We start from the raw sequence: 10,627 nt of genomic DNA, 5'->3' as shown, positions 1-10,627 counted from the left end.
TCCTCGGTGACACCCCCAGACGCCGGTGGGAGCGGGGGGCTTATTGTTTCCGTGTGTTTCCCTGGGGAAACCCCATTTCCGACCCACGGGGTATTGCTGGGGCGGAGGGCGCACCCCGGCGGGGGGTGTGAGGACCCCGGGGCCCTGGAGTCCCAGGTGCCGAACCGTCTGGGGTCCTGGGAGCACCTGTGACCGCTCGGCCAGGCGGCCGCTGTGTGGTGTCCCCAGGCTTTTGTCTGCGTGCGGGGTTCCTGTCCCCAGGCCGAGCGCTCACCCCACAGCCAGGGCTGGCTCCCCACCTGGACTATCAGCTCCTTCCTGGGGGCACAGAGTATATGGGTCCATCTCCGGCTACAAACCCAGCTTAACCGGGGGTGGAGGGGCTTAAAACCCGGTCCACCGGAGCCCGTCTGTCCTCGGAGGGAGCCTGGAAGCCGGTGGAGCGAACCCATATGGGTGTAGACACCCCTCCCCCATGTGAGTGTGGATCCAGTGGGTCCCCGATTTCCTTTGAACCCTGGAGTTTAGGCCGAAACACCAGGGTCCAAAGGGTGTGGTCCACCGGGCCCGTGCCTCAGTTTCCCCACTTGTAAAATGAGATAACAACAGTGGCCTCAGAGTGGCTGGGGGTCAGTGACCCTGTGCCCCCTGAGGTGCCCAGCACAGGAGTGTCCATTCTTTAATTATCTTAAACATCTTATTATTGTAATTTTATTATTATTTTTAAAGGATTTTATTGTCTTATTATATTTGTTATTACTTTATTGTTATTTATTATTAGCTTATGTTATCTCATCTGGGCATTTACCTGAGGCCATACTGATCTCTACATATATCGGTATTTACCGGGATGAGAGATAATACCTCTTTTAAGAGGCCTTAACCTGGGTATTTACCTGCCAGGTGTGTTACCCTGACCTGCGCAGAGTGCCCCTCACCTCTGTGTTTTGGGGGGTGAGGCCACTGCTGGGTGGCCCCACCCAGTCTGAGTCATCTCTACCCTGAGCCCTCTTGGTTTCCTGCTAGGGAAGTAGGTTCCTCTCTTGCCCATCCCTGAGGGGGGTGGGGGGGGGACAGGTCAGAGGAGGTGATTTTTGCTCAGGGCAACAGTGTCAAAATTCCCCATTTCAGGGAGCAGAATTGGGGGCAATAGGATCTGGTCCTCCCAAACCCAACCTGACTTAGCAGCTGTTCACCATCGGGCCTGCCCACTGGGCACACATTTCCTGAGGACTGCTGGTCCAGGAAGCCTCGCGTGCCCGCTCTGGATCCTCAGTCTTCCCATCTGTAGAGTGGTCTTTTGGGTGGCACAGAGAGCAGATGAACGCTATTGAGCACCTGCTGTGGGCCTGGTGTTGGGGACACAGCAGAGACCAAAACGACCTCGTCCTGTGTCCTCTTTGCACAGGTCTAGCAAGGAAGGTGAGGATTAAGGAATAAACACATACATGGGCCGGCTGATCTTGGATGCCAACTGGTGAAGCATGCAAGCAGGGCTGATTGGGCTAGGGGGGGCTGAGGCGGCTTCTGGGGAGGTGACATTTGAGCAGAGGCCAGAAAGAGCTAGGAAAGGGTGCTTCAGGCATAGGGCTCAGCACATGCAGAGATCCTGAGGTGGGTTGTTTCTGGCTAGTTTGAGGTACATGGAGCAGAGGAAGCCCCCAGAGGAGAGATGGGGTTGGGCATTGATGTTTTGCCAGGTAGAGATAATTTTCTATAGAGTTTACACTGATAGTCAACACCCCTCCCCCCAGCCTTTATAACAAATAAGAATTACTGGGAAACTGTGCCCTGCCCCCTTTATGCCTTGTCCTCTCTGTGTCTTGAGTGGGGGGACCCAGGCCCCCCATAGCCACATGTTTCTTATCTCCTGCTGGAATCTGGTTGAAGTTAGCAAGCTTGAATTGATGGTGGACTGCTGGAATCTGGTTGAAGTTAGCAAGCTTGAATTGATGTGATGTGATGGGGAGCTCACCCCTCAGCCACACCAATGTGATGGGGAGCTCACCCCTCAGCACATTTTACAGTGCTCAGCTCAGCACTTGAGGCCCATAAGAGGGTAGTAATCCCCCCGAATTCCTGGGGACAAGACAGACAGGGTCTCCAACACCAGGCCAAGGAAGAGCTGGGCCTTTCTCTGACAGTGCTAGGGAGCCACGGGTGGTGGTGGAACAGGGGAGGGGCCTGTTGGGTCTTAGCTAGGTGGGCTTTCGTCTGAGGAACCCACCACAGATCTCTGTGAACCCATAAGTGAAGCAGGAGGCTTCCTTTTGTTGTATGTGGGGGTTCTCTTCAGACTCAGGTTCAAATCTTAGCTCTGTTCCTCCCCTGGAGGTGCCAGGAAGCCCTTTTTCTCAAAGAGCCCATGCCATAAGGGCTGGAGCTCTCCCACTGAGTCCTGCCCTGCTCTGATGTCTGATAGCTCCCCCCAGGATGTGGCTTCTGTTATCTGCCCAGCCAGGCTACCATCCTGGACTCTGTCCAGCTCCTGGAGTGGAGACCGAGGCCCTGGAGCCCCAGGGAGGCCATGGGTGAATCTGGAGGTTGGGGTGGGTGTGCTTCAGCCTCGGGAGTCAACTCTCAGGTCGGATCCTGTGCTGACTTGATATGTGAATGCTCACCCCAGCGATGTTGCTATGATCATTGGTGTGGCTGAGGGGTGAGCTCCCCATCACAGGAGGAAACCAAGCAGATGAGGGTTGGGATGCCAGGGGAGGGTGCCTGTCCCAGCTTCTCTTGGCTTTGAATGTCCTCTCCCAGACTCACAGGCACCCACAGGTATTTTCTGGGACATCTGATGCAGCAGTGTGTGTGTGTGTGTGTGTGTGTGTGTGTGTGTGTGTGAGCACCTACTGTGTGCCAGGTATAGCTGTGAGTGCCCTAGGAGAGGTTATGATCTATCGGGAGAGGTGAGGAGTCATCAGTGGAGAGTAGAATGTACGGTGATCCAAAAACCAAAGCAATAAGGTATTAAACGGAAGAGATTGCAGTCTCACTGAGGAAGTTTCAACAGAAGCCAAAAGGAAGTGAGCCAGTGAGCCATTCGGAGTCTAGGGGACTTAGTGTACCAGGCAGAGGGCACAGCCAGCACAAAGGCCCAGAGGTGGGACTGTGCCTGGCTTTTTGGAGGAGCAACAGGAGATGACAGGAGCGAATGAGGGAAGGTACATGGGGAGGGGGATCCTGGCACCCCAGACATTCAAGGACCAGAACCCACTATTGCCCCGCACCGCACCGTGAGGGTTTCTGAGCCCAGCAGGGACCATCCACACTCTATGTGAGTCCATGGGGACCATCCTGTGGTTTGGTGTTGTCAGGGACTGACCAGAAAGCCCCAGCACCTTCTTGCCTTGAGGTTTCTATCCGAGAGCCCCCTGCTGCTCCTATGCACCTGGCCTTCTGGTCCCCAGCAGGAGGCTTGGTGGCCCTGCTAATCCATCTCCATAGTTAATGCCATTTGCTCTGAGGAGGGCAGATTAGCTGGAGGGGGGCACTCCAGCCTCCTCCCTGGTCCTGGTCCCTGGGCACATTGGGGAAGCTGGGCTCAGGCGAATCAAATCTTTGAGAAACTCCCAGAGGATGGTGGTGCTCAAATCCGTATACTCTGGGCCTCATCAGCTTGCAGCTAAAATCTGGAAACCTGGGGGGAGAGGGGAGCAGCTTTTCTCAGCCACCCACCTGATGTGTGAATTCAGGCAAGGGTCTTCTCTGAGCTTCCGTTTACTAATCTGTCATCACAATTATGCCTGCATTTCGGGTGATGTGACGATGAAACAAAATTAAATGTTAAGGGTCCAGGGCTGCATACACGGCAGGGGGTGAGCTGCCGTTGCTGAGGGAAACCAAGCAGGTGAGGACTATGGTAGAACGGCAGTGGTAGGGTTCTGCCTGGGCGTCCTGGCCTGTCTTGGCCCTGAGGACTGCTCCCCGCCCTAAACCCTGGCCCACAGGCACCTCTCGGGATGCCTGCCCGCTCTAGCTGGCTCCCAAGTGAAGAGGTTCTCGGCCTCCAAGCGGAAGCAGCACTTCATCAACCAGGCCGTGCGGAACTCAGACCTTGTGCCCAAGGCCAAAGGGCGGAAGAGCCTCCAGCGCCTAGAGAACAGTGAGCAGGGGTCAGGGGTCCCTCCTGGGGGTTCCGAGGTCTCCGATGAGAATGGTATGCATGTTGGAATTATCTGCTGCCCTTACCATGGGCCTGACCCTGAGCTGGGCGATCCTGGGGCTGGGCCAGAGGGAACTTGAGGCATTGGAGCCGGGGCTTTAAAGGGTGTGTAGGAGTTCAACTAGGCAGGGAGAGGTAGGAGGACTTCTGGAGGCTGGATGGTTTCTGTACCTTCTGGGAGAGACAGTTGGAGTGTGGAGGTGGGGAGGCTGGTACAATCCAGAGAATAAAAGCTATAAATATAGAGAAGTTAGAGTGTCAGCCCACGTACTGAAGGGTCTCGGGTTTGATTCCCGGTTAAGGGCACATATCTGGGTTGCAGGTTCAATTCCTGACCCCAGTCAGGGTGTGTGTGGGAAGCAACCAATAGATGTGTCTCTCTCACATCGACGTTTCTCTCTCTCTCTCCCCCTCCCTCCCTCCCATTCTCTAAAAATCAATGGAAAAAATATCCCCATGAGAATTAACAAAAAATATAAATAGAGAGAGAGGGAGGAAGCCTGGAGGGCCCCAAACGCCACACCCCAGCTCAGAGACCATCTGTTTCCATCTAGCCCAATACCTCCTGACCCTGCTGAAGACAGACGGGGACACACTTGGTCCGGAGGATGGGGACCTGGCACCCCCCGCAGCACCTGGCATCTTTGCGGAGGCCTGCAGCAATGAGACCTATGTAGAGGTGGGGCTCCCTACGCTCTCGCTCACTCCCTCTGCTCCAGCCACACTGTTTCTGTTCTGGCTCCTACCGCCAGGCATTGCCTGTGCTAGTGCCTCCACCAGGAGTCCCCACCTACCTCTGGTCCCTTGATGAATGCCTCTTCAATCTTCCTCTGGGTTCCCCAGACCAGGCTGGAACGCCCCCCACCTCACCCCAGAACCTCCCAGCACCCATGACTCATCTGCTCATCCCTATAGATACCCCTCCGCAGACAAGCAGGTCTTCAGGCGTCCCATGAACTAAACTCCTGGCGGGTCCCGTGGGCAAAGGTGTCCACAAGGAGTATTTCCATACACTTGGTGGCCCGCTGTGTGCATTGGCCAGATGGGGAAGCTGATGCCCAGAGATGCCCCATCATTAGCCCAGCGCCTGCCTGCCTCTGTTCCAGGTCTGGAATGACTTCATGAACCGCTCCGGGGAGGAGCAGGAGCGGGTCCTCCAATACCTGGAGGATGAGGCCAAGAGCAAGGCCCGGAGAAGGGGACCTAGCCGGGGGGTGGACCGGAGGAAAGGTGCGGCCTGCGTTGGGGGTGAGGGGGACCCAGACTTGTGGATAGGGGCCTGGCCTAGTGTGTGGGGCGGGACTAGGACAGGTGGGGAGGAGCCCGGTGGGGCAGGCAGGCAGTTTGCTTCAGCGGCTGCCCAAAGCCTTGGACTCTTGCAGAGGACCCAGCCTACACCCCACGAGAGTGCTTCCAGCGCATCAGCCGGCGTCTGCGAGCCGTTCTCAAGAGGAGCCGCATCCCCATGGTGAGTATCAGGCTGGGCCCGTCTTTCCCCACCTGCCTGTCTTAACTTTTCAGTTGGGGGTGGCATGAGGGCACCAGTTACAGAGTGCACGTGCTGCAGTGGAAACAGGGTGGGATACACACCAGTGTGATCAGAATGCAGGGCCCAGGGCTGGTCAAGGGTGGGAGGGTCATGGGCAATGAAGGTGGGCACTGCAGGATGTGTAGGAGTTCACCAGGCAGAAGGTGTAGGCATTCAAAGATAGGAAGATTTCTAAGTGCCTGGAATTCTTGGAACTCGTTACGTAGCCTCATGTTGCCGGTCAGAGGCCACATTTGAACCCAAGGCTTTGAGCACTGGAGACTGTCCTGGGCATGGGGGTGCCTGGCCAGCCTGGCCCAGATCTCAGTGTCAGCCTGACCCTGGGCCTATATCTCCTGCAGGAAACGCTGGAGACCTGGGAGGAGCGGCTGCTGAGGTTTTTCTCAGTGTCTCCCCAGGCCGTGTACACGGCCATGCTGGACAACAGGTGACTGGTGGGGGCAGGTGCAGCAAGCTCCCTCCATGTGTGCCATGACTCCAGCCATGGCCATTCACCGCCCATTCCTCCACAGCTTCGAGAGGCTCCTGCTCCATGCTGTCTGCCAGTACATGGACCTCATCTCAGCCAGTAAGTGCCCGGCAGCTCTGGGACCCTCCCAGTGAGCCAGTTCTGCCCATTCTGCCCACAGAAACCAGGCTACACGGGATCTGTTTACTCAGTGGGAGGCCTCTGGGGTGCGGGGGGGACGACAGCCTGAACAAAGCAGTGGTAGTGGAACTCTGCATTAATTCATCAGAGCACCTGTGGTCCTGGCCTCACACAGGGCGATGCTGTGGACACAGACCCCACCTCCATCCACATCTTCAGAGCCAGAGGGAGAGAGGGGCCTATGTGAGGGTGATGAAGCTGAGCTTCGAGGGGACCCCAGTGTCTGCAGGGTCCTCATTTAGCCATATTCCCCTCTGCTGTGCCACACATGACTTCTGGCAAGTGCCCCTTCTTGGGGCCTGTGTCCCCAGTTATAAAGGGGGTGGGGGTGGTCTTGGGACACAGCTCTCTAGGGATGGTGCTTGTAGGCCTTTGCTGTCTGTCTCGCTGTTTCCTGCCCAGAGTCACTTAGGAGACAGTTCCCATGGCAACCCCAAGATGGTTCATCCACATGCTTGTCTTTGTTTTCATAGATCAGGATGGATGGGGGGCTTGGCTGGGGGGTGCTTCTCTGCTGGAGTCCAGCTGTTGCCTGAACACAGCGGAGGAGGGGCCCTGGCAAGATGGGGAGCAGGAGAGAGGCAGAAGTCTCCAGGTGGGACTGAGCTTCAGAGTCACCCCTAGGGTAGGGATGGAAGCAGGCGAACTGGGAGGAGGCAGGACATTTGTTCCAGGCTGAGTGTACCCTTGGCCTCCGGCCTGTGTATCTCAGTGCATCAGTCTGAACATGGATAAGGAACAGAAAGGATGAAACGGGTTGCAGATGGAAGTTCTCATGGATTTGGAGCTGTTATTGTGAGCCTGTCACAGTCAGCCAGACCCCAAGTGCCGGCTGGCCATGCCTCTTGCATTCTTTCCATTCTTGCCCCACTTGTCACCTCTTGCAGGTGCCAACCTGGAGGGCAAAAGACAGATGAAGGTCAGCAATCGGCATCTGGACTTCCTGCCTCCTGGGCTGCTCCTGTCCGCTTACCTGGAGCAACGCAGCTGATGCCAGCCTGCCCGCCCCCCTCCCACCCCCCTTCCCTTCAAGATTCCCTATACCTCCACTAAAATGTTTGTTAATTTTAGAATTTGTCATGCTGTCCCCCTTGGGGTGGCACTCTCACCCTAGCCCCCTCCCATCCCATCCCATCCCAGCTCTTCCAGGTAACTGCTGGCGGCTGGAGCTGCCTTAGACTATACTGGGCCCGGAACTCCCTGCTCTGGTACTTGTATTTGGGTGGAGAGACCTTCATTCAGCTTCCACAGCCCAGGCTGAAGCTCACGCAAGGAGGGAGAGGCTAGGTTTTTATCACTTTTAATGAATTCGGGATGATGTGTTGTAGATTTTTAAATTTTCCTTTTGGGAAGAAAAACCAAATACGCCAACTGATAAATTGGGGGCTTTGTTCTAGTCCCTGCTTGACTTCCCTCCCAGTTTTTGGCTAGAATTGGGGGGTCTCTGGGGTGCTGCCCCTCACTCCAGGAGCATTACGTGTTGTGTGTGCGTGTGCGTGTTATTATGCATGCTGGTGTCCTGCTACCCAGGACAGCAGCTGTGTCTTAAAGGCTGGTTTTACCTCTTTGGAATGTGTGTTTCCTCCCCGGGTGCTTTTTGGTGGCTCTTGGGGCCCTGCCTGCTCTACAACCCCTCCCCCCATCTTTTCTCCTCTCTTCATACTGGGAGTCTGGGACTTCCAGCCAGAAGCCTCCACCCTCCCACTGCCAACTTCCCCTCTCCATGTTCTCTCACCACCGCCCCCCCCACCCCCCAGCCTGACCCTGGTCTATAGCTTTGGGGTGTCACCCTGACCTGGGCCACAGAAGCAGGGCTGGGGACACCCCTCCACACACTGCCATATGTGTGGCTAGTTGCGCTTTGGGAAAAGTGAAGAATTCAATAAATTTCTGGTGCTCTGGTCTCCAGATGTGGGATTTTCTTTTGGGGCCGGGCGGGAGGCACAATAGGTGCTCAGGATGTGCTTGGGTCCTGATCACTGAGGGCCGTGGGTCTGGGGGAAGAGCTGAGTTGCTCCTGGAGGGCGAGGCAGGTGGTGGGGAGGCTGCTGGGAGCATCTGGGCGTTGGCTCTGCCATCCTGGCCCTTCCTGGATGTCCAGGCTCTGCCACTTCCCAGTTGTATGACCTCCAAAAAGTCGCGAGAGTGAGGTTCCTGGGGTAGACGGCATGAAACACCACACCCCGCAATGAAATAACCCGCATGGAGGCTGAAAACAACAGGGGCTTGTTGTCTCCCAGTTCTGAAGGCCAGCAGTCCCAACTCAAAAGTGTCCAAGACCTTGCTTCCTCTGGAGGCTCCAGGGAGGGGCCTTCCTACCTGTCCCAACTCCCAGTGGCTCTGGTGTCCCTTAGTTCCACCTCCCTGAAGGCGGAGACTCTACATTAATTATGGGGATTTCTGCCCAGGAGGTTTGTCTCTTCTCCCCCATGTATGGATTTATTCAATTTTATAGCAATGTGGAGGCATGGGTATTTACTTCTACTTTGGATTAGAATGCAGTATTACTTAACTTTGTTATAGAAATGATTCCAAGTTTGGCTCCCGTGTCTGTCTCTCTCTCTTTTTTTATTGATTTCAGAGAGGAAGGGAGAGGGAGAGAGAAACATCAGTGATGAGAGAGAATCATTGATCGGCTGCCTCCTGCACGCCTCCTCACTGGGGATCGAGCCCGCAACCTGGAAATTGAGCCCGAAACCCAGGCATGTGCCCTGACTGGGAATTGAACCATGACCTTCTGGTTTCATAGGTTGACACTCAACCACTGAGCCACACTGGTGGGGCTCCTGTCTCTCTCTTTTTCCCACATTGACCCCCTGCAACCTTCCCCCCTCCCCTACCTCCCGCCTCAGGCCTTCACTACCCTATTGTCTGTGTCCATGGGTTATGCATATAAATTCTTTGGTTAATTACTTCCCACCCACTCCTGTGGGGTTTTTATTTCTTGAGCATGATTCTGACTTTCTGCCATTACGTGATGCTCAGGCTGGGCTGGTGTGTTTCCCCAAGGAGTCCAGTTCCTTTTATCGGGGCACCGTGTTAGAAACCAGTGGACGCTGGGTGCACTGTATTCCATTTTAACATGCATTTAAATAGTTTTAGACACTAAATAACAAATCCAAACGGCCAGTACAGAGGACGGATAAAAGGAGATATTTGAGTAACAAGCTCGGAGGCTCCCATCTGCAAAGGGGACCCATCCCCAGGTTCCCAGAGGACAGGATTGGGTCTCAGGGAGTGGGGCTGTGTGGGGTTCTTCTTGCCCCTCTTCCCCAGCTCGGTTCCGAAGCTGCCTGGCCTCCAAGCCTTTGTCCAGGCCTTGCCTTCCGCCTGGTGCACCCTTCTTTGCAATCCCAGGAGGTAAGACGTCCCACACTGGCGCGGGCCTAGCAGGAATAGAAGCAGCTTGTTGGAGGAGGAAGTGGGGATGGGGTTTGAACTCAGAAGGGTCCTCAACTGGATAAGTCACCTCACTTCCGCCACCGATGAACAATACAAAAGTAAAGCAGCCCTGGCCGGTTTGGCTTAGTGGATAGAGCATCGGCCTGCAGACTGAAGGGTCCCGGATTCGATTCCGGCCAAGGGCACATGCCTGGGTTGCAGGCTCGATCCCCAGTCGGGGGTGTGCAGGAGGCAGCCGATCAATGAATGATTCTCATCATTGATGTTTCTATCTCTCTCTCCCTGTTCCTTCCTCTCTGAAATCAATAAAGAAATATATTAAAAAAAAAAAAAAAAATAAAGAAAACACAGAATGGAACTAACCAGCTTTGGAAGGAGTTAGAGATGGGGCCTGAGGTTGGGAGGGCCCTCGATTGCGTAAGGCACTTTCTTATCCAGCCTCAGTTTCCCCACCCACGAATATTAGAAAAGCAAAATACTGAACGCTTCACGAGTCTGTGTGGCATTCTTGTGCAAGGGCCATGCTAATCTTTTCGGTATCGTCCCAATTTTAGTGCAGTACTGCCGAAGCCAGCATTAGCTAGGGCCGAACCTAGGGCCATTTACAGGGCATATAAATACTTCCCACTGAGGGCAACCCATCTGGATACGATATTAGTGCAGCACATAACGGGATCTCTCACTGGAGTTGAAACAGTGTTCGTTATCCTAACAAAGCTCAGGTAGCTGCTGGGAGTCTATTGAGCCTCCCAGACAAACAAGCCCGGAAGTGGGCGGAGCCAGCGCCGCCGCCGTCCCAGAAGCCTCTGGGGCGGCCGCGCGCTGCGCAGGCGACTCGTTGGTCCCAGGGAAGATGCTGGCA

The 10,627-nt window shown here is 55.2% G+C and overlaps 1 protein-coding gene across 1 annotated transcript in view; it reads left to right on the top strand.

The window, feature by feature from the left end:
• The window catches only part of R3HDM4 (R3H domain containing 4), a 12,387-nt gene extending 4,116 nt beyond the window's left edge, over window positions 1–8,271 (top strand). The window contains exons 3-9 of the mRNA XM_014540057.1: window positions 3,935–4,105; window positions 4,720–4,844; window positions 5,272–5,395; window positions 5,548–5,633; window positions 6,056–6,141; window positions 6,227–6,282; window positions 7,251–8,271. Of these exons, the coding sequence (XP_014395543.1) occupies window positions 3,935–4,105; window positions 4,720–4,844; window positions 5,272–5,395; window positions 5,548–5,633; window positions 6,056–6,141; window positions 6,227–6,282; window positions 7,251–7,354 (752 nt within the window). The 3' untranslated portion in view covers window positions 7,355–8,271. The remainder of the gene's footprint in view (window positions 1–3,934; window positions 4,106–4,719; window positions 4,845–5,271; window positions 5,396–5,547; window positions 5,634–6,055; window positions 6,142–6,226; window positions 6,283–7,250) is intronic.
• The last annotated feature ends 2,356 nt before the right edge of the window (window positions 8,272–10,627 follow it).

Source organism: Myotis brandtii, unplaced genomic scaffold, assembly GCF_000412655.1.
Source record: "Myotis brandtii unplaced genomic scaffold, ASM41265v1 scaffold236, whole genome shotgun sequence".
NCBI classification, from domain to species: Eukaryota; Metazoa; Chordata; class Mammalia; order Chiroptera; family Vespertilionidae; genus Myotis; species Myotis brandtii.
This window is presented reverse-complemented; position numbering and strand designations above follow the sequence as displayed.